The sequence below is a fragment of the Herpailurus yagouaroundi genome, unplaced genomic scaffold, assembly GCF_014898765.1.
Source record: "Herpailurus yagouaroundi ecotype Mexico unplaced genomic scaffold, PumYag 250, whole genome shotgun sequence".
In the NCBI taxonomy this organism is placed as follows: domain Eukaryota; kingdom Metazoa; phylum Chordata; class Mammalia; order Carnivora; family Felidae; genus Herpailurus; species Herpailurus yagouaroundi.
In genome coordinates, this window is record NW_024412467.1 from 22910036 (window position 1) to 22931487 (window position 21452).

General features: G+C 46.5%; 1 protein-coding gene across 1 annotated transcript in view; it reads left to right on the forward strand.

Annotated features, from left to right (window-relative positions):
- SLC22A23 (solute carrier family 22 member 23) overlaps positions 1-21452 on the forward strand; it is a 182997-nt gene that overhangs the window by 134225 nt on the left and 27320 nt on the right. The window contains exon 7 of the mRNA XM_040460628.1: positions 18741-18868. Within this exon, the coding sequence (XP_040316562.1) occupies positions 18741-18868 (128 nt within the window). The remainder of the gene's footprint in view (positions 1-18740; positions 18869-21452) is intronic.

The window sequence follows — 21452 nt, forward strand, 5'->3', positions numbered from 1 at the left end:
GAAAGGGTTTCCTGGAATAGGTCTGTGGACCTGACCCACATGGTAAAGGACTGGGGGTTTTGCTTATCGTATTTTCTCTCTCATTTAAATTTAAAAAGTATATCAAGGTTTAATGACAGGTAGGACATTCGTTTATTTAAATATGTTATAAAACCTAAGGAAAAAAATCCTTTAAAACTCACAAATGTAAAAATAAAACTTTATAATGAAAAAGGGCACCCAGGGAAATTTAATAAGTGAGACGTGTGTACACACGAACAGATAGACGGATGAATGTGCCGAGGCACTGACGCCATGTGATTACAGCTCTGGTGCTGCCCTCTGGGGTAGACCAGCTCTACCCAAATATGTTACCTGCTGCGATCATCACGGTACAGTAAAACCTTGGTTTGCGAGCATAATTTGTTCCAGAAACATGCTTGTGATCCAAAGCACTCATATCTCAAAGTGAATTTCAAGAACCATTGGCTCAGTTGTGATCATGTGATGTTCCATGTCACATACTACTCGTATTGCAAGACATCGCTCATTTGTCAAGTTAAAGTTTATTAGAAATGTTTGCTCGTCCTGCAGAACGCTCACAGAAGAAGTTACTTGCCATCCAAGGTTTTACTGTAATTATTTTTTATTCATATTATTCTCTAAGGGGCTTGGCACATGTTTGACCTACAAGTGCTCATAAATATTAGCTACTTTATGACTGCGATTGTATCACTTCTTCATATGCATGGAAACTAGGATGTAGCCAGAGGCAGGGTAAAGAAATCACTGGTGAGGGACATATTCCACCTTTGTCTATAGCCTTGAAAGTCTCCGTAAGAATCATGGTCTTTTTATCGCCTGCCACCCTTCCTCCCACCTGCTGCGGTAGGAAGTTCCTCACTCCTGAAGCCTCCGTAGTTGGACAGGATGAAGTGGGCTGCTGGGGAGCGGAAGGAGCTGCAGCACCAACCAGCAAGGCCAGCTGTTGGTGACAAAATGTTGAAAGCCTCTCACTTTCCTTTTAATGAGCAAGTATATATGGTGGGTACCCAGGGTGCTCTCAGTACCTCTAAGAACAGATTCAGAAGCAGGTGTGTAAACAAGGACCATAAGCCAAACTGCATAACACAACGTCACCAAGACGTAGGGTCTTGGCTTGGGAGCAGTAAGACAAAGGATGGAGATTGGCTAGAAGGGATTCTGTGGTCCAGAGGGTTGGCTAAACTGACAGGAACCAAACCCTGTCACACCCAAGGCTGGATAAGACCCTTCACCAACCAAATATGTACACAGTGCTGAGTTCCAGTGCCAGAAAGGGGAACTCCTGGGGCCCAGACCAAGGAGAATGTTCGAGCAGGAGTGGACACAGACACAGCCTGCATGGCACATGAGCCAGAAAGAAGCTCAGAGAGCTTGAGGTTTAATACCTGCATTGAGGGCTGGAGCTGAGATCTCAGGCCCTTTCTGCACTTCGAACTGAGCTCCTTGAATGAATCCAGGCCTCCAAACTGTGCTGTTCTAATAACAGGATTAGAAAGTCTTTTCCCATCATAGGGACTCCCCTCCAAAGGTGGCTGACACCTTGGACTGTGGGCATAAATGATCCACCCTTACGACAGTGGAGCCTTGAAGTCTTGCACCACACATGACTATGGGTTCCAAATTTCAACCGTTCTCCAAGATTGAGAAATAAGAACCAGTGAAGCTCGTTGGACCCTCTGGGTCAAGAATAAAACCTCCCATGGAAAATCACTGGAGCCAGATACTCAAGACTCACGTAGAAGAAAATTTTCACCAAGGATGAACTCACAGCCAAAATTCACAGGGTCCACAGGAATCCATTAGGAGGGCCCAGAACTATAAATGGAGAAGTTTGCATCTCAGGAACTCTAGGAAATACAGCAATCTGAAAGAGAAGTGGATTCAAATAATTTATTAAAGTAGTTACTACTACCTCATGCCAAATTCTGTCCTAGATACTAAGGGTTCTAGAGAGGACCCAGACATGTCAGCAAAAATCTCATTTGAAACATACATTACAGTGGGTTATATGGGGGTGGGAGGGAGGCCAGAGACCATAAACCCATAAACAAGCAAATAATATTCTTCAAAGAACCACCACTATGTCTATGAAACCAAGCGGTAGGTAGAGAGGAACAGTGGTCAGGATGGCGTCTCTGAGGGAGTGACATTCAGGCTGACACCTAAGGAAAGGATCAAAGAGAGGAAGTCACACAAGGTTCTGGGTGAGAAAACAGGCAAATGGGAACAGCAGGGCAAAATCTGGCTTCCACTGGAAGAGGAAGAAGACCACTGGGGCTGAGAACAAAGGACAAGCTCAGACACACAACGGGGTTGTCTTCAGCATGATTGGGTTTGTTCTAAAAGCCATGAAAACACGTCAAGGTTTAAGCCAGGGAGGAGTGTGCTCTGGTCGGTACTGTGAGAAAGTCTCTTGGTGACCGAGGGGAGGATGGCCACTGCCGCGGAGCCAGGAGTCTGCACCGGGGGCAGGCAGGTTGCTCACCTGGAGAGGCCTGACTCCAGGTGTGTTTGGGAGTAGCCCCAGTTAGGGGTGCTGCTGGGCCTATGAGGGCAAAGAGCAGCGGCTCAGGCTGTTTCCTGGGGTGGAGGGACAGGGCTCTCTGTGGTGTGGAGGCCCCACCAGGGACTGGAGCATGGAGTCCTATCCTGAGGGCAGAGCTCAGAGAGTACATGCCCAGAAACAAGGTGACCAGCTGGGGGGAGCTTCAAAAAGGGATGGTTTGATCCTGAGGGCAGTGGGATGGAGAGCTCAGCCATGATTGAAAGCCAGCCTGATTGGAAGTGTACGTTTTTTATTAGCCAGGTGTGGGGTGAGGCTAGCAGATCAGGAGATGACCTCCACAAAGAAGACAGGTTGTTACTCTCTGTTCCCTAGAGAAGGGGGCACACCACATCCCAGGGGCCCCACAGGAAAGCACCAGCTGGTCAGGAGGCAGAAGGAGGGAGGGGAACGTGGGCAAGAGCCTTCACTGTGGTTTCAGCCAGAAGAAAGGGGTGAGGAAGGGTAGGCAGGCTCCAGGTTAGCTATTTGGAGTAATTTCTGCAGGCTGTGGGGCTCAGGGGCTGCCCCTGGTTGTCTGGCATCTGGCCCTGGGGCGATCAGAGCAGGTGGACAGCGGCTGGAGTGTGAGAGCCACAGAGGAGGTGGTGGGGGTTGTGGGCTCTGATTGGTTGGTTTGTATCTGAAAGGTGTGCTCACAGGTGAATTGTTGGCTATCCCTAAGAATTGGCTGACCCTGGGGGGGGGGGCAGTCTTTCCTCCCAGAAACATCAGAAAACATAGAAAATAAAAGGGCATGATTAATACATGGCCCTACAGCAGCTACAGGGTTACAGAATGCTCTCGAATGAAGTGAGCCCAGGACTGGAGAAGCCAGTCAGGAAGAGGTGGCAGCAGCAGAGGCACGATGTGCCTGGGGACCAGACAAAGTTTGACAGGGGGTGTGGTGAGGACAGGTGAATTCTGGGGAGGATGTGGCATGTGCATGATTTGTGCCCCACCAAGTGGAGCCAAGATAGGAGTTTGATGTCACTTCATGAGCTGCCTGGGGATGCTCATACCTCCCAGGTCCAGGCAGGACCCACTGCAGTTGGCCTGCAGGCTTAGGTGAAGGGAGAGCTTCACTGGTGGCCCAGGAGAAGGAAAGGATGTGCTTGCTTGGGAGCTGGTATTCCAGCATGCTTCACAGAGTCGTATTTAGGCACATTGTCGTGAAGCAAAAACAGAGGAGAGGATTCTGTGAATATTTCTTATCTGAATGAAAATCCTGTCAGAGGTAGTGGGTAAATCCACTGGCGGATGCCAGTGCCTGAAGCCAAGATCCACACTGCCTTTGTCCCTCAGGACACTAAGACCAAATAGAAGTGCTTCCTTAGTCATTTTTCTTAGGCATTCATTATCACTCAAGTCAGAGCAGTAGAGCTTCCATGCTAATCTAGAAGGAAGTCCTATCGATCCATCCTTTTTCCAGAAGAAATGTGGAATTCTTCCAGGGTCACAGAAAACAAATGGAGGCAGGGGGCAGAGGCGCAGATTCAGTAGCCAAAATACTAGAGGAAGGGAGAATCTAAGAGAGCATCTGCTTGGATGTGGAAGTAGCCAGTGACCCCCGAGTGGAAGAAGGGGCTGGTTGGAAGGGCTTCTGCTTTCTGATTGCACAGTGTGTAAAAGGTGTCCCTTCCAGGTGGCTGCAGCCTGCTCCGGGACACACAGCTCGGGGACAGGGTGCCCTTCTCGGCCAGGAGCCCTTGTGGGGAGCAGGGTGTTTGGGGCTCCAGGTCTGTGATAAGCGAGAACATCTAAGAAAACCACAGGGTGGAAAATCAGAAAGGCGATACACAGAACAGGTGGCACCTGGCCTTCTGGGTGGGTCTCGTTGTAGAAGAATGACACAGGAGTGAGAAGGTGGTGGACAGGGCACCCACATGGCGTCTATATAAAGTGTTTGGAGGAAACAGCACCAAGTATGGATTCCAAGAGATGATGAAGATGTTACTGCCGCTCTTCCAAGATGTCAGTACGTGACATCACCATGCCTTAACATGTAAATTAGTGATGCTGGGTATGCGTGATTATTTGTAAAAACAAGTGTATGCATGTCAGCTTTGGACCCAGCATGTGCTGGGGAACACTTGTGATGCCAGTTCAGTAAGGTCCCCATGAGTGCTGTCATTGCAACATGAGGACATGAGCAGAACATGAGTGTCAGGGTATCCTCATGAACATGGCAGACACCATCCTAACTCTTGGAACAGCTCGGCAAGGGAGGGAAACATCACATTTCACATCTCGAGCCTCCTTTGTGGCAGAGGCACAGTAATATATACTGATTTGAACATGTCTTCAGATTTTAGGAACACACTTTTCCCGAGATCAGCTGCAAGCTTCTCTGTGTGTGACACTATGTTAACCATTAACCCTTGGATTAGGTTGGTGGGATTATTCCTGGTTTTAGCTGGGGAAACCAGGGCATTTAGAAAGCTTCACCAGAACACTCAGAAGTGTGAGAAAGTCATTAAAAGCTGGCTTTTGAACATCAGTGGTTCTTGTTATGTGGTCCCTGGACCAGCATCATCATCACCACCTGGGAACGCATTAGAAACACAGATTCTCAGATGCCACCCCAGGCATACTGACTGGGTCAGAAGGTCTAGGGTAGGGTGCAGTTCTGTGGTTTAAGAAGCCCTCCAGGGGATGCTGATGAGTGCTCAAGGTCGGGAAGTATGATGGGTGTATCATAGAAGAAAAAGCCAGATGTCCTGCACACGGACTGAGGGATCTGGTGCTCCCCAGATAAAGGTGCTGTTGGGGTGCCTGGGTGGCGCAGTCGGTTAAGCGTCCGACTTCAGCCAGGTCACGATCTTGCGGTCCGTGAGTTCGAGCCCCGCGTCGGGCTCTGGGCTGATGGCTCAGAGCCTGGAGCCTGTTTCCGATTCTGTGTCTCCCTCTCTCTCTGCCCTTCGCCCGTTCATGCTCTGTCTCTCTCTGTCCCAAAAATAAAATAAAACGTTGAAAAAAAAAATTTAAAAAAAAAAAAAGGTGCTGTTGAGGCGTGAGGGAAGATCTGACTGAGTCAGCTGTGGAGAAGCCACACGTCTTGTAGGAAGAGGTTTCTCGGCTCTGTAGGGAAAGAAAACAGATGCCATCCTTGAGGATCAGTGAGATATCATGCAAGACCTGGCTGTCCAATCCAATTCCACTATGGAGAGCAAATTTGTCTCGTCATCTCAGACAGCAGATGTCATAGGTATTCCTGAAACTGATGAAAGAAGGCAAAAACTCTGGGTGCTGGATCTAACACTTTTACCCGCACTATGCAAACATAAACCTATACACAGGTATGTTTGGGAGTCTTAAATTACAGCCTGTGATCAAGGTTAATGGGAAGGAAAGGTTTCTCCCACCTTGCTTACCTGCCCTCTGAGCAGGCTGCTTTGGGGCATCTTCCTGTGAGTTTCTACCTTCAAATGCAGGAGAGCATTGCATACAGTTTTCTCTTGCTCTCTTCCAAGACTGTTAGCCAAGTACCGAGTTAGGACGGATTCTCATCTTGGACTCGCCTAATGCGTGTTTTGCATGAGCTGCTTCGAGAAAGAACAGATATGTTGGAGAGTGCTTTGTTCAGTGGGAGTTTCATCCTGACGAGAGAAAAAGTGCTGTTGGCAATCCGCGTGATCATCAAAAGCATCTGGGAAAGCAATAAGAAGATAATAAACCGTATGGGAAATAATGAGGAAATTAGAGACGGATCAAGCAGCACTGAATAACACGGAGAATAAGTAATAGTATCAATTCCCCAAATGAAAGATAAACCTTGAGACAGAGGAAATTAGAGCACGCTGTCATAAGGAACTCACAGGGTAGAGGAGTAAAACCAATTAAAACCCTTGGGAAAAAAGAATGTGCTAAAAGGGATTTTAATTTTTAAAAATTTTGAGAAAAAATCCATTGTAAAACATTTAAATGGCCTCAGGTTAGATAAGTATCCAGCATAAAAATTTACTAACAATTCTAATATGTAAATGGTCCTAAATATCATTGGCTCTTTTACATATCATCAGAAATATTTTGCCCAGAATAATTCCACTTCTTTTCTAAGTTTATTTATTTTGAAGAGTGCATGAAGCAGGGGAAGGGCAGATAGAGAGAGAGAGAAAAAAATCCCAAGCAGGCTCCACACTGTCAGCACAGAGCCCAACGTGGGGCTTGAACTCGTGAACCATGAATCATGACCTGAGCCAAAATCGAGTCAGATATTCAACTGACTAAGCCACCCAAGCGTCCCCAGAATAATTCCAAGTTTTAACGTATCTGGAAGGTTTGCTCCTATCCAGGTGCTGCCCAGCATTTTCAATAATTTGGTCCCTTAACTCCTCTCACTAATCCTCTGAGGTAGGGACCAGGATGGCCTCCAGTACAGGTGGAGAAACTGAGGTACAGGGATATTTGCAGCTTGCCTTGAGGTCCTAGTACTAGTACCTAGAGCTAGGATATAAAAACCTGCAGGCAACCCGGAGCCAGGATGAGGACCACAAGCCTCTTGGCTCAGTCATACATGCAGTGGTGCTGCTGGACCCCAGGGATAGGACTGAAAATGTCAGGCAGATGAGCAGAGCCTTGGCCCACCGAGAGCAACATGCACCAGGCACAGAGCAACACTTCTCACCAGGGGAGTCTTCTCTTCTAGTTCCTCTTTTTATATTTGTTTAACATTTACAAAAGTATTCCTTTTTAAAAAAAAAAAAATTTTAATGTTTATTTTCGAGAGAGACAGATCATGAGTAGAAGAGGGGCAGAGAGAGAGAGCGAGACACAGAATCCAAAGCAGGCAGCAGGCTGCAGGCTCTGAGCTGTCAGCACAGAGCCTGACGTGGGGCTGGAACTCAAGAACCACGAGATGATGACCTGAGCTGAAGTCAGATGTTTAATCAACTGAGCCACCCAGGTGCCCCACAAAAGCATTTTTTAAAATCATTGGGTTATCAGTACCTTCCTTAATGGGGGGCTCAATAAAAATTTGTTAAATTGATGAATTAATTTTGCTTCTTGTCATTGTTAAAATTATTTCAAAAGACCCTTAAATTTTTTTTTAATGTTTACTTTTTAGAGAGCGGCGGGGGCAGGGGGGGCAGTGTGCAAGTGGAGGAAGGGCAGAAAAAAGGGGGGACAGAGGATCCAAAGCAGGCTCTGTGCTGACAGCAGAGAGCCCGATGTGGAATTTGAACCCACGGAGTGTGATCATGACCTAAGCCGAAGTCAGACGGACGCTCAACCAACTGAGCCACGCAGGCACCCTGACCCTTTAGATTAAATTTTATACACAGATACATAAATATATTCATTCCAGCGATGATCAGTCTTTTTTCTTGCCCACACACACTTGAGGGACCCAACACTTTCTTCCGTCAAAAACAGTTTTATTTCAGAAGGGGGTCAAAGTACCACATGCTGAAAACTCTATTACTGGTAAAATAAGGGCCACAGGGCTCCGTGCACAGCAGGAGGGAAACGGAATTCAGTTATACCAACAGTAAAGTCACTAGAGAAAATGCTTGCCTCAAAGGAAAGTGTAAGAGGTAAACCATAAAAAGCATATAGCCTCTGGGAGCTTGAAAATGTGCAATAATTATTTTTACAGGTTATCAGATAGTTAATTTGGGGAGACTTCTAGGAAATTTAAAGCCAAAAAAAAAATTACTCAAATCCCATTTGTCTACCAGTTGTCCAGATGGCGGGAAGATTAGGTAATACTTACCAAGGCAAGTGTGAAAATAAAAATGGTAGCCCACATTTCGATCGTAACAATTGAATGAGCAATAAAAGGGGAGATCAAAATGTTCTCTGACTTGGTGTTTGGGGATTTGCTAATGGCATGGAATTTTAAGGAACCCTCAGGCAAGAGGCTGCCCATTTTTAATTTGTGAGTTGTGCAGAGATTATGTAAAATAATAGGAACCCCTGTGGTCAACAAAACCACTCCCTCTTCAAAGTGGAGAAAGCCTGGTGAACGTGGCAACAAGTGATCCTTAAAAACCACGTGCTGTGCCAGAGGATATAGCCTCTGCTCTAAAAGCCAGTGTTACCAACTCCTTTGTTGCACTGTCCCCACACCTGGAATGTGCTGCAACATTCCGTCTCACTACCCTGTGGAAGCTGGGGTGCTTCAGGCCAGCTGGAGGAGCACTGAGCCTTGGAACCAGGCAGACCTCGGGGGGGGGGGGGGGGGCGGCCAGTGTGTGCACACATGTGCATGTACATGCATGCATGTGTGTCTTTTGTGGGAGTGGTGGGGTCGGACGGCTGGGAGCAGGCAGAAAGCAGGTAGATGGCCTCCCAGTGACAGATGTCTAGTGATAGCTGCTAAGCGGTTGCCCCCCGGACTGCTGGCAAGTGTCCACGTGGACAGGAACAGAGAGTGAGGCCAAGCGGCCCAGCCCCGTCAGCTGGCCACTCTGGCAAAGTACATGCCTGGTGCTATGAAGTGGGGGTTCTGGACAGATCAGGATGACCTCACTCAGTCTCAGAGACTGTTTCTGTTGAGGTTGGGAGGGTGAACGTGCTAATAGCAAGAAGCTGCTTTCCAGAGTCAGGTACAAGGTCAGGGTGGAACCGGCAGGGGCCACCCTCATGATGAGTCCATGAATGTGTGGCCTCCGTGGGCTCCTTTGTTATCAAGATAGGACCCAGAAGGACAGAAGCAGACTCTGGGGAGAAGGTTGACAGGACTCCCTGGACAGACTGCTACGACAGAGGTGCCAATAAAATTCCAGTTAGAAGCAGGTGCCGCATAAAGCCTCTGTTGCTTCTGCCTACTTCTCTCCTCCAGTTGTTTTCCAACATCACAGTTTTTTTAGTGTGATTTGCAAAAATGCCTGCCAAATTAATTCCCCCTGTAGCATTATGTTTTGAATGCCCTGGGTGCCTTATACTTTCTGTGGCCTCATAATTGCTTACATGGATAAATTAGTAAAAGGAGCTGGAGAAAGAGAATATAAAGAGGGAGAATGTGGAAAAAATCAACCCAGGTACACTTAAGGCTACAGAATCTTTTTAGGTGAATTCCAAGCATTCATCTGTTTAGAATGTGAGCTGAAGGATGTTTTCAATTTATCACAACTGTTAAATATTCTGGGGTTGCTTATTTAAAAGGCTAGCTCTAAAGACATTTTAGTTACTGACTTCATTCTGCTTGGCAAAAACGTAAAGCAGTGTTAGAATTTGTACAGTGCATTGCCCTGATCAGTATCTTTTTTACCTTTCAGAAGAAGGCAACAGTCACCATTAGCCCCATGAAATAAATCTAGAGAATGTTGGTGCCTGGTAAGGCCTTGGTGTCATTCCATACCCCCCACTCCATTCTATAGATACAGGGAAACTGAGGTCTGGAGGGTGATGTGACTTGCCCAAGGTCACAAAACTAGTATATAAACACAGGGTTCCTGATGTATTTCCTCTATAATTTTTCTGTAACAGAAGAATTATGGCTCTTAGGTGGATACCATTTTGGAAAACATTAGAGACACAAAGTTCTGAGTTTCTGTGACAGATAATTAAGTGGAAAGGCCATGTAATTATGAAAGAATTTTATATTCTACAAAGAGATTTATATGAAGAGTTTATTTGTCTCGGGAAAACTTTGGGGTTTAACCATCCTAAAAGCCAATTTTTATTTGATTTCATGATACTCATCCCTTCTCACTTAATTACTAAGTTTAACTCAAATCATGATTTAAAGTTTTGTTTAAAAAGAGCTCATTTATATTCACTTGCTATCCCCTGAATTGAACTGACTTAATTTTATATATATACATACATATATGTACCTATGTACACACATGTATATGCATACATACATATACACATGTGCATATGTATATACATGTGTGTACATATGTATATATGTGTGTGTATAAATATATATCAGACAGAACTAAAGTTTTAAAAAAATCCAAGTGAAAGCTTGTTTACAGGAACCAAGCTTATATTATTATAAGAGCTTTGGACCAGAAACTTAAGATATTCTCCCAATTTGTAACTCATTCATTTCTAGACTTTGATTTTATTTTTTTTAATTTTGAGAACCTTTTCAGGATTTTATGTGATAACTTGGTGATAATCTGAAGTACCAACAGCTACAATTACCTCTAAATCAGAAGCACCCTTAGTACAGTCTGAGATTTTTTTTTCACATACACATTCAGGGAAACTTGACTTCTACAAAGCCTTTCATGACCCTTGTGTCCTTCCCTCTACATTGGATGGCCTACCTGCCGTAAGCTTTTACCTGTAAGGTGTCTGTTAAATGACATGTTTTTCTCTGCTGGCAGGTTGATCATGCCCCATATACATTTATTCCATGAATGATGTAATGTTGTACTTGACAGTGTGAAGACATACCTCTCCACGTGTATCGCCCTAAAATTAATACTTGAAGATAAAATTAATAAGAGTATTAGCTGTTAATCTTAGTAACCTCTGTCCTATATTTCCTTTATGAATAAATATTGTAGGACAGTAATTTAAAGAGTATAGACATGCTTTTAATGTAGAGAATTGCCAAGTTGGCGTCTCATCAGAGCTGGTGTTAAATGTATTAGGAAGAAGACAGCCTAGATAGTATACTTGTCTGTGTCAGGTTCTCCAATTGGGTAGAAGAAATATGTGGTTTTATCTTTAAATGTGAAAGAAAAATACTGACTTTGTAGTATTAGGAAAGGATCACAGTATTGAGTTTTAATTACTGATTCTACTGAGTGACTACACAGGTTACAAAGACCAACGTGCGAAAACAGGTCAATGAATGTAAATCAGATGGGCTTATGACTTAGCCAAATAACAGAGAAAGCAGGAATGAAGGCAAAGATAGGAAAGCGTATCAGAAACAACACATGACTGTTAAATCATAGAGTCTTGTGGTCTGAAAAGCATGTGGTGAATTGGGGTTGCTGGAGAAGCAGATAGGGTTCTCCTTGTCTGAATTGCCCACAGACACACAGCTTTGAAGAACAACCACCTCATAGTATCAATTAGGCAAACACAGAAAATTTATCCGCCTACGATGACATGGTAATATCAGTTGTGATGCTATTGGGAAAATAAGGTTTATGAAAATAAATTTTCCATATACCTCTTTAAGAGTTAACACTTTAGGGGCACCTGGGTGGCTCAGTCAGTTGAGCATCTGACTTTGGCTCATGAGTTTGGGCTCTGTGCTGACAGCTCAGAGCCTGGAGCCTGCTTCAGATTCTGTGTCTTCCTCTCTCTCTCTCTGCCCCTCCCCTGCTCGAGCTCTGTCTCTCTCTCTCAAAAATAAATAAACATTAAAAAAATTTTTTTAAAGAGTCAACACTTCATTGTAGCTATTTGGTGGGCATCTTTCTTTTAAAAGTTTTTTTTAATGTTTATTTATTTTGGGGACAAAGAGCACGAGTTGGGGAGGGGCAGAGAGACAGAGAGGGAGACACAGAATCTGAAACAGGCTCCAGGCTCTGAGCTGTCAGCACAGAGCCCGACACAGGGCTCGAACTCATGGACCGCGAGATCGTGACCTGAGCCAAAGTTGGACACTTAACCGACTGAGCCACCCAGGCGCCCCTGTAGGCATCTTTCCAAAATAGATTTTCCTGGTTTTGAAGCAATGTGGTAAACAGCATGACATGCAGAAAATTACACTGATCTAGAGATCTAAAGACCAAGTTCCAGGTCTGACCCTGCCACTGATGCTACCCTTTTCCCCCAGGAGGGCATGGCAGAGGCTCAACCCATGTGCTTGCCCTGAGGAGCTGAATTAAGTGCAAATGAGAGACACCCCCCTCAGACTCCACGGTTTATTTTTGTAACTTTGCCTTTTCTTGGTGGGTGATGAGAGGGTTTATGTCATGGCACTAGGCACATCTGTGTTATGGTGGGATGAGCCTTCACGGCACCTGATCAAGGTTGGAACATCTGTGTTTTCCCATGTTGGCTACTGTCCTGCTGTCTTTCCCAAGCCGGTGTGCACCCTCTGCTCCTTGGCCTGGGACTGTCTAGACCACGGTTGTCTGAACGGGAGCCTCAGAGTTCTTTGAGGAATGTCTGTGTTTCAGTGGATGGCCTCTGAAAGCTGCAGGTGATTGAGTCAAAGACCCTTTTCACTTGACTGCTGATTCTTGGCTTTTTGTGGAATAATTGCGGCCACAGGGTGAGTGACCTATAGAAAGGTGGTTCTGTCATGTTCCAAGTACATGCTGGAAAATGATGCTGCTCAGCTTGTTCTGATGTTGGACCAGCCTTGTGTCAGGTGCCCCCAGCCCACAAGTAGGAAGTTAGTGTAGGTCATATCTAGGACCTGGAGATAGAAACCACTATGCACACATCTGAGGGTGATGCTCTCTGCACCACTGATGCAGTCTGGCAGGAAGGGAATTTTTGAGGGTGAAACTCGCATTTGTCACTGAAAGTGGGGGCAATGCAATATAGCAGAAGAAACACCAAGATCTATCAGTGTACAAGTGCCCACAGTATGATTGGAAGGATTCGCCCCCACCAGGCAGGTGTATTTGCCCCTGGAGGGGAAAACGATGGGAGGGCAGAGGCCTTCTCGAGGGCACCAGGATTGGGGGAAGGGTTCCAGGAGGGCTGGAATGCTTTAATTTTTTTTTTTAATTTTTTTTTCAACGTTTTTATTTATTTTTGGGACAGAGAGAGACAGAGCATGAACGGGGGGAGGGTCAGAGAGAGAGGGAGACACAGAATCGGAAACAGGCTCCAGGCTCCGAGCCATCAGCCCAGAGCCTGACGCGGGGCTCGAACTCACGGACCGCGAGATCGTGACCTGGCTGAAGTCGGACGCTTAACCGACTGCGCCACCCAGGCGCCCCAATGCTTTAATTTTTTAAGTAGAGAATGGATTTATCTGTGATTTGCTTAATGCAAAATGAATTTCATAGCCCAAGCCTTTGATCCAGTCTCCCCAGCTGTAGTTCGGTGGATGGTGGCCTGCCTATGACTGCCAGGAGGCCATCAGGAAAGCCAGACAGGGCGCTGCCTGTGTCATTCAGGCAGGCACTCGGCAGGTGCCCCGCACCCCCCTCATCATCCATGTGCAGCTCCACCCTCACCTGTCCCAAATTCTGAAGTGCCCAGCCCCCATCCCATCTTCAGCTACTCAGCATCAGATATTCGATGCTTCTGCAGTGAAATGTTTGTGCATTCATGAGGAGCTGTGCCTGAGACTCAGAATGCTCGTATCCATTAGGTCTGGTTCTGCCTCTGGTGAGGCCAGGCCAGTTCAGGCTTCATTGCCAAGTGAATTAAATCAGTAAGGTTTTTAGATTTCAGAACCTTTGGGATTCTGAAATTGTGACTGAGGAATCAGGGACCTTCTAACCATCCTGATGTAGCTCGGAGAAGGCCTCAGAACAATCCATCATTTGCCTTGGGGCGAGAGGCCCGTCAGACCTGTGATCTTCAGCAGAGAGAGGATATGTCTGCCTGACAGGGTCCTCCATCTGCCCTTACTGTGCTCTTTGCTCACTTCCTTTGCAGGGTTTAAGACCAGAGCAGGTCGAGTGGAGACTTCAGATTGGCCTACATCCTTCTTGCAGAAGCCCTGGGGTTCATTGAACCACCTGGCTTGGAGCGATCCCAACCTCTCTAGTCATGGGTTCAAATTCACCTCTGTCACTTACCAGCTGTGCAAGCTGGACCATGTGCCTGTACTTTCTTTGCCTCAGTGTCCCCATCTGTAAAAGAGGAATAATAATAATAATAATAATACCTCATACAGAGCTTGAAAGAATTAAATGCTTGCAGCTTTTGAAACTTCCTGCTCTGCTCCTGGGGGTTGAGGAAAGCCATTTGCTCCGTGGACACACTTCCTTCTTCCGGAGCCACGGCCTCCTCCAGCAGCCATCTGCAAAGCTATCTCCCAGAGAAGCCACTGTGGCTTTTCTGCCAGGTTACCTTTCGTGGTAGCAGAAGTCACTCTCACGGCCACTTTCTCACCATATCTACACAGGAGGGGACACCAGGCAGATGTGGCCGCCCACTGCCTGCTGTGCTCTTTTATTTTTGTTGAAAATGATCAATTTCTCTAAGGTTCAGCTGCATTCCTTCCAGGTCCTGGGCTGTTAGCCGGCTTTTTAATTTGCATGGTGTTATTACATTATGTACTTGTCAGGAGAGATTTCATTAAATTCCCATAACGTGGCCACACTACATGTTATCCAAACTAAAAAGCCATCTCTGGGCTTTCTCAGAGGCCGATGGGCCAACAAGTTCTTTATGACTTTGCAGTAAATTTAAATATGTGGAGGGCATCACAAAACTTCATTATTCCATACATGTGCCCATCGGGCTTGTGGTTTTCTGGAACACCTGAGGAAGCATCACTAGAACGGTACCTCCTGAGCTGCTGTCACCTGAACACCATCTGGGCATGTGGAGTATGTTTCCTTGCTGCAGCCACTGAGGTTAAGGATGTGGGCTCCTGAGTCAGACTGCCTGGATTCTGATCAAGCTCTGCCACTTAACTAAAGGTCTGGACTTTCTGTGCCTGATTGTCCTTATCTGTGAAATGCGGGGAGTATTACTCTACCCCATCAAAAGCTTGACAGAGCTTAGTATGTGGGAAACATGCAGAAGGGTGCCTGGTGGTCGTAAATCCAGCCCTAGGGAAGGTGGTTTGCAGTGCCATTTGCCACTGGCAGCAGGGTTGGGTGGCTAATGGGAGCCGGCCCGTGTTCTCATGCTCAAGTCTCCCCAGAGAGCCCTGCTTCTTCACTGCAGGTCCTTCTGGTCAGACGGCCGCCATTCATGAGACTCCAGGGTGCTCAGGAGCCTCTGCTGCCTGGGTCCTGCTGCTCTCCCTCTCCTCTCTCTTCTCACCTCACCCCCAGCATTCTGTTTTACCAGCTTGCAGCCCCACCCCCCGCCAGACACATGCTGTTTCACATCCTGCACCTCTTCTTGGGGTCCTGTCCCCACACCCCTCCCACAGCCATGCTGTAGTACCTGCCCGTCTCCCTAAGGAGCCCAAGCACAGTGCTGCCTGACAGTCTTCCCTGCACCTCCTTTCTACAAGTGCTCACTCTCCTTGGCCCCGGTTGTGTCCCATACTGCACAGGCTTCTCTCCAAATCACTTATTGTGTGTGTGTGTGTGTGTGTGTGTGTGTGTGTGTGTGTGTGTGTTTACTTATTTACTTTGTCCATCTACCTGTTTATTTACAGAGATCTCCTTATACAAGACTCTGACGTTGTGGTCAGGGATACATCCATTTGGGATGATCAACACATATTAGAAAAAAATACTTTGGTGACTGAATGGGTGTTTGAGCTCCAGAACAGGCCCACACCCACCTCTTAAATGCAAAGATCATGCCATGCATTTGCAAAGGTGCTGTCCTTGAAGCCTCTTCCACAAGCTTTGCAAGTCTCAAAGATTCTCCAGGAAGAATCTTCCTCATTGTCCTTTCTCGTAAAGGGTATTTAATTATTCTTAGCCATTTTTAGTTACCCAAAGTCTGTTGTCCTCAGGCACGATTTGGGTGTGACAAAAGAAGTGATAGAGGGTGACGGGGGCAGCCAGCCGGGTGGGGCAGCATCCCTGAGACCCATGAGCCTCTGCACCGCCAGACTGCACGTGACTCCTTCCCCATGGGACTGTGGTCTCTGTGGCTTTGAAACCTGGGGAAAAAACCTCTTCTCCTGAAGGGCAAGGGCTCTGTGGGTCCTGATAAGAGGTGAGCAGCTGTCCTCACTGGAGTTTAATGCCTAGACTGATGGGATTTCAGTAACAAAAATGTTGGCTTTTTATGCGTAATGCAGGGCTTTACCTTGAAGACAAAATGGCATCAAAGAGACATCACTTCGTATTTTCCCAGAACTGTCACCTGCCTCCCATTCAGGGATCAAAACTGTTCACAGTGAGCATCTCCCTACAGTTCTCCACACCTAGCCCTACCCTGTTGGCAAAGCTTTAGGGTAAATCGAGGCCGAGGACCTCAGCGTGCTGGGGACATGCAAACCTTGTGTTCTGGTGGATGACGCTCCTTGCTTGTTTACTGGCCCTGTGCCTGGAGCCCTGGGCACCTGGGGATCGGCCTCGGGGTAGAGGTGAGCTGTGCTCCTCCCCACTGCTGCCTCCTGTGCTCTGGGCCCTATTCTTCTCTCATCATGCTTGTTTATGGTCTTGATTTTCAAATTCCGCTCCCTGCTGTAGAGTTCCATAAACATTGGATATAAATTATTTTCAATTATTTTAAAAGAACTCTAAGCTTTCTCATGTTGTATACCATATTTTACACTTCAGAGACCACCTGCAAAACCACCATGTTGTCAGAGTAATACATTAGCTGGTGTCCTGGGATGCCTTTTAACAAGATTCTCCCAAAGTGGCGAAGCATATTTGGACCACCTGCAAACGTGCCCATGTGAGAAAGGCGGCAGCTGTGTGCTGGTGCTGGCGATGGGGCCTGTGCGCTGCCCCCCACCCGGAACGGCACACCGTGGTCCACGCGGCCCCCTGGTCCCATGCTGAGGCCACAGTCATGCGGAGCCAGCGAGGCCCTGCACTGTCGCTGTGCCCAGTAGTCAAGTGCCATGGCAGGTGTCCCGCCACGTTGGGGGCTGTCGTGTGGGGCATCCGGAAACGGGGGTGCTTCTTGGCTGGCCTGAGGCTCTCTATCCAGCCTCCCCAGCATTGTTTATAGAAGCACCTTGATCAACACACAGGTCCCCACCATCACCCGCCGTGGGGCCGGCCACTCAGAATGGCCTGTGCGAGGAATGCTCTCTACCCAAATCAGGACCTAAAATCTGCAGTCAGGAGCAGCTTAACCCACTTCTCAGAGCTCATTAACTTGATCAGACAGATTAGAGGACGCAGAAAATGAGCTTGATTTAATAGTTGTGTTTGGGATCCTGCATGAAGAAATGGAAGATTTACAATCCAGCTTCTGGATTACTTTAATTAGAGGCTCTCCAGAGCTAGTAGTATGGCCAGCGTGGAGCAGTTACAATAGTAACGTCTCAGCAGCATTCGCCATGACTCCTTGATACTGTGTAACTGAAGTAAAGTATGGTGATAGCCGGAGCCCTGGCCTGATTTCTAGCTTTTGCTTTTCTCCCAATTAGGGGGGCCACCTCCTCTATAATAAAGGTCTAAGGGAACATAGGGAACCCTTGTTCCTGCATGTGCTGTCTGTGGCCGCTTCTGCATATGGCAGAGTTGAGAAATTATCACAGAGACCTCGTCGTGTGCGAAGTCTAGAATATTGACTTTCACCTTGTACAGAAAAAGCGAGCTGACCCTGCTCCAAACAGGCACGTTGTTCTGTTTGGCTGACTTGTAAATGTCGTCATAAAAGGAAACTTAGAAAGTGCTTTGATAATAAAACACTAGTGTTTTTTGTTTTTGTTTTTTTTTTATTGGGATCCTCACAAGATTTCAGACTAAGAACAAACAAGGAATCTGTTGCTAATAAAACTTGAAAACTGCTGTCTTGCAGCATCATCTCAGAGCAGTGTGGCAGGTAGTTAGCAGCAAGATGAAAATAATTCTATAGGCAAGTCCTGTGAAATGTTCGAAAACTGAAAATAACTGTCCAGTTGCTCGTGCCAGGCATTTTTTAAACTTAAAATAATTCTATTAATGTTTGTTTTCATGACAACATATAACAAAAGCATCCCTTCAACAAACTGCTTAAACATGCTTTAGAAACACATAGTTATTTGGAAGAGTTTACACTGATTTCTTGATATAATTGGTAGGATGTTATTCCTGTGTGCCACATTTTAAAAATCGTAAGCTTTATACTTTTTTTAACTTTTTTTTGAGAGAGAGAGAAAGAGAGAGAGAGAGACCCTATGAGTGGGTGGGGCAGAGAGAGAGAGAATCACAAGCAGGCTCCACGCCATCAGCACAGAGCCTGACGTGGGGTTCGAACCTGTGAAATGGTGAGATCATGACCCGAGCCGAAACCAAGAGTCAGACACTTAACTGATTCAGCCACCCAGGCGCCTCAGTTTTATACTTTCTCAAAAAAATAATTAGACACCGTCCACTGCTATGGTTTGGCTCAGGAGAGTCCTGAGCATTCACTGGCCTTCACTGCACATGGGTAGGAATGAACACCACCCACCTGTGAAGCTTCTAGGCTCAGGACAGAAGCTGTGCTTCTGGATGCCCTGCAGAGTTGAAGACATTCACCAATTCCCTTTGTCTCTTTGAAGGATATTCCCCGAGTCCCTCCGGTGGCTGATGGCTACCCAGCAGTTTGAGTCTGCAAAGAAGCTGATCTTGCACTTCACACAGAAGAACTGCATGAACCCTGAGAGTGACATCAAAGGTGTGATGCCCGGTGAGTACTGCTCACATCAACCCTGCAGCCCCACCCAGGTGGGGAGAGGTGCCTCCCATGCTGGACCAGGAGTCATCACTCTCCTACTAAGCAGCTTCCTTAGCTGTTTATCTGCAGCCAAACTAGGAATGTGGGTGAATTGAAATTCTCTCCACCTTCCTTTGGAGAGAATTGGATTCTCTCCTGATTGAGTCTAACACACTGTGGCACCCCACATAGCCTCTCCAGACCCAGAAGTGAGGCCCAAGCCTAATATGCACCCAGCTGTCAAGGAATATTTAGGAGGGGGACAACCTGAGTCTGGAACACAGCCTTGCCTGCCAGCCAGGTTTATATACCAGCAGAGTCCTATCTGGGGGTAGGACTTGTCTGTACTATCTCTCTTTTCCCTAGCATGACCTTCATAGATGCCATTGTTGGTTTCTGTTGTGACCTGTTTGTTGGGCATCCGAAGCAGTGGAAAAGTGAGGTATTTTAATATAGCAGTTCAAATCCATAGAATTTGTCTGTGCCAGGAGCATCACCACAAGCTAGATGGGGGCTTTCAGGCTGGGGATCCTATATTAAGTATCACCAGGGCATCATTAAAATCCATATTCTTGGGCCCCTCCCTGGTACCCAGAGATTCTATCCAGTAGATTTGGAATAAGCTCTGAGAAGCTGCATTTTTTAATAAGCACCAGAAGAAATTCCGAGGTACATGGCACACAGACCTTTTGAAAGTTCTGATAAAACCAGTACCAAGCTCTGACCCACTGCAACAACCTGACAACCTGGTGTAGACAGAACTGTTGTTATAAATTTCCCAGGAAAATAATCTGCAGGCTCTAAGACAGAACATGCACATCCCCCTCTGCATGATCTGAAATTCTGTCCAACAGATATTTTCGAAACACCTGCTGTGTATCAGGCATCAGGCACTGTTCTAGAACAGAGAAGGAAACAGGCAAAGCCTGGCTTTCGTGGAGCTTACCGGCAAGCAGGGGAAGGCATGCAGTGAACAATTAAGTGTATAATACATCAGGAGGAATGAATGCTGTCAGAAAAATCCAGAGTAGAGAGATAGAGGGTGGTGGTGAGGGGTCATATTCAGATGCTCAGGGGTAGCCCGGCTCCAAGGTAACAGGTGAGCAGAGACCTAAGTGCAGGAGAATGGACATCTCCATTCACAACAGGAAAGGAACATAGGAGGTCTGAATCACACTGGCTAGCAAGGGCTTCTGGAATCATCTATTCCATGGTTCTTAGGCTTTTAATTAGACTCTTGATTCAGGTCTGGGGTTCATGGTCAATAAAAGTCCCCCAGATGCTGCTGCTTAACCAGGTGGCATCCTTGCCTTGGCCTGTACCTATGACCTGGCAGATGGGGACAGCAAGGCTAGGCAGCCTCCACCTACAGGGCAGGCTTGATCTGCCAGGCACTTCAGCACAGGCAGAAGAGTTCAGGAAGCCTGGAACCCTTGCATTACTGGATTGAGGAAGGACATGAACCAGGTCTGCTTTACATGAAGAGTACTGAGTGCTCGTGCTTTGCAGAGGGACATCTGTGGTCCCTTTTTATCCAGTGGCAATGATAATAAACAGAATAACATTTACATAGTGCTTATATGTTAGTCACTTTTCCAAGTGATTTGCAAATACCAGCTTCTATTTAATATAAAATCTAAGTGCTTCACATATATTAACTTCTATTTCTTCACAATAGTCCTCTGAGAGAGGTACTAAAATTATCCAGAATTGCAGATGAGGAAACTGAGGCACAGAGAGGTTAAGCATCTTGCTGAAAGTCAGACTAGTAAGTAATTGAGCTGGGACTTGAACCCAGGAAGTCCAAGAGAGGCAGCTTCACTGTGCTACTTCTGAGAGATCAGGGGGAGCTGAGAGACAGAGATACTACTGTAACTGTGGAGAAGAATGAGAATTGGATTCATTTCCCCTTTGGGGCCATGTTTGCTCATTTTGGAATGTCCAGCCATCTTCCCAAACTTCTCTGGGCCACATTCATTAGCAGGTTCATGCTCTTAAGTCTTACAGTATAATTTGTTTCTAGCATTTCCCTAATTAAATCACCACAATCCACTTCTTTCCGGTTAAAATATTGTCTGGGAAAAGCTTGTTTTCTCAATACTAATTACACTGATTCATTTTCCTCCTATTTTTGGCAAGTGGTATTCCATCTTTTTTGCCTGTCTTTGCTTATGAGTTCTGCTGCTGTTCCAGGAGGAGGCGGGGGGAGAGGTAGCTTGATGCATGTGACTTTCCCCCTCTTGGGAGGGTTATCACTGCGTTCACTCCCAGGGGATACATGTTTCCCCTCTGCCTCTGGAGCTCTGCTCACTCCCAGCTGTCAAATGCGTTGAAGCCAGTGCTGGGGGAAGGTAGGTGAAGTCTGCTTCATCTGAATCGGCCACTTCCAACTTTCTTAGGCTGGCTTGTTTTTCTGCTTGGAATCTTTTTCCCATCACCTCATCTCGTCCACCTGCCAATACCTGTCCTTTACTGGGACTCACATTAATGAGTCTTCTTGTCTCTGACCTCACTGCCCCTCCCCTCCCATCACCTGCTCAGAAATCCCTCAGCAGTC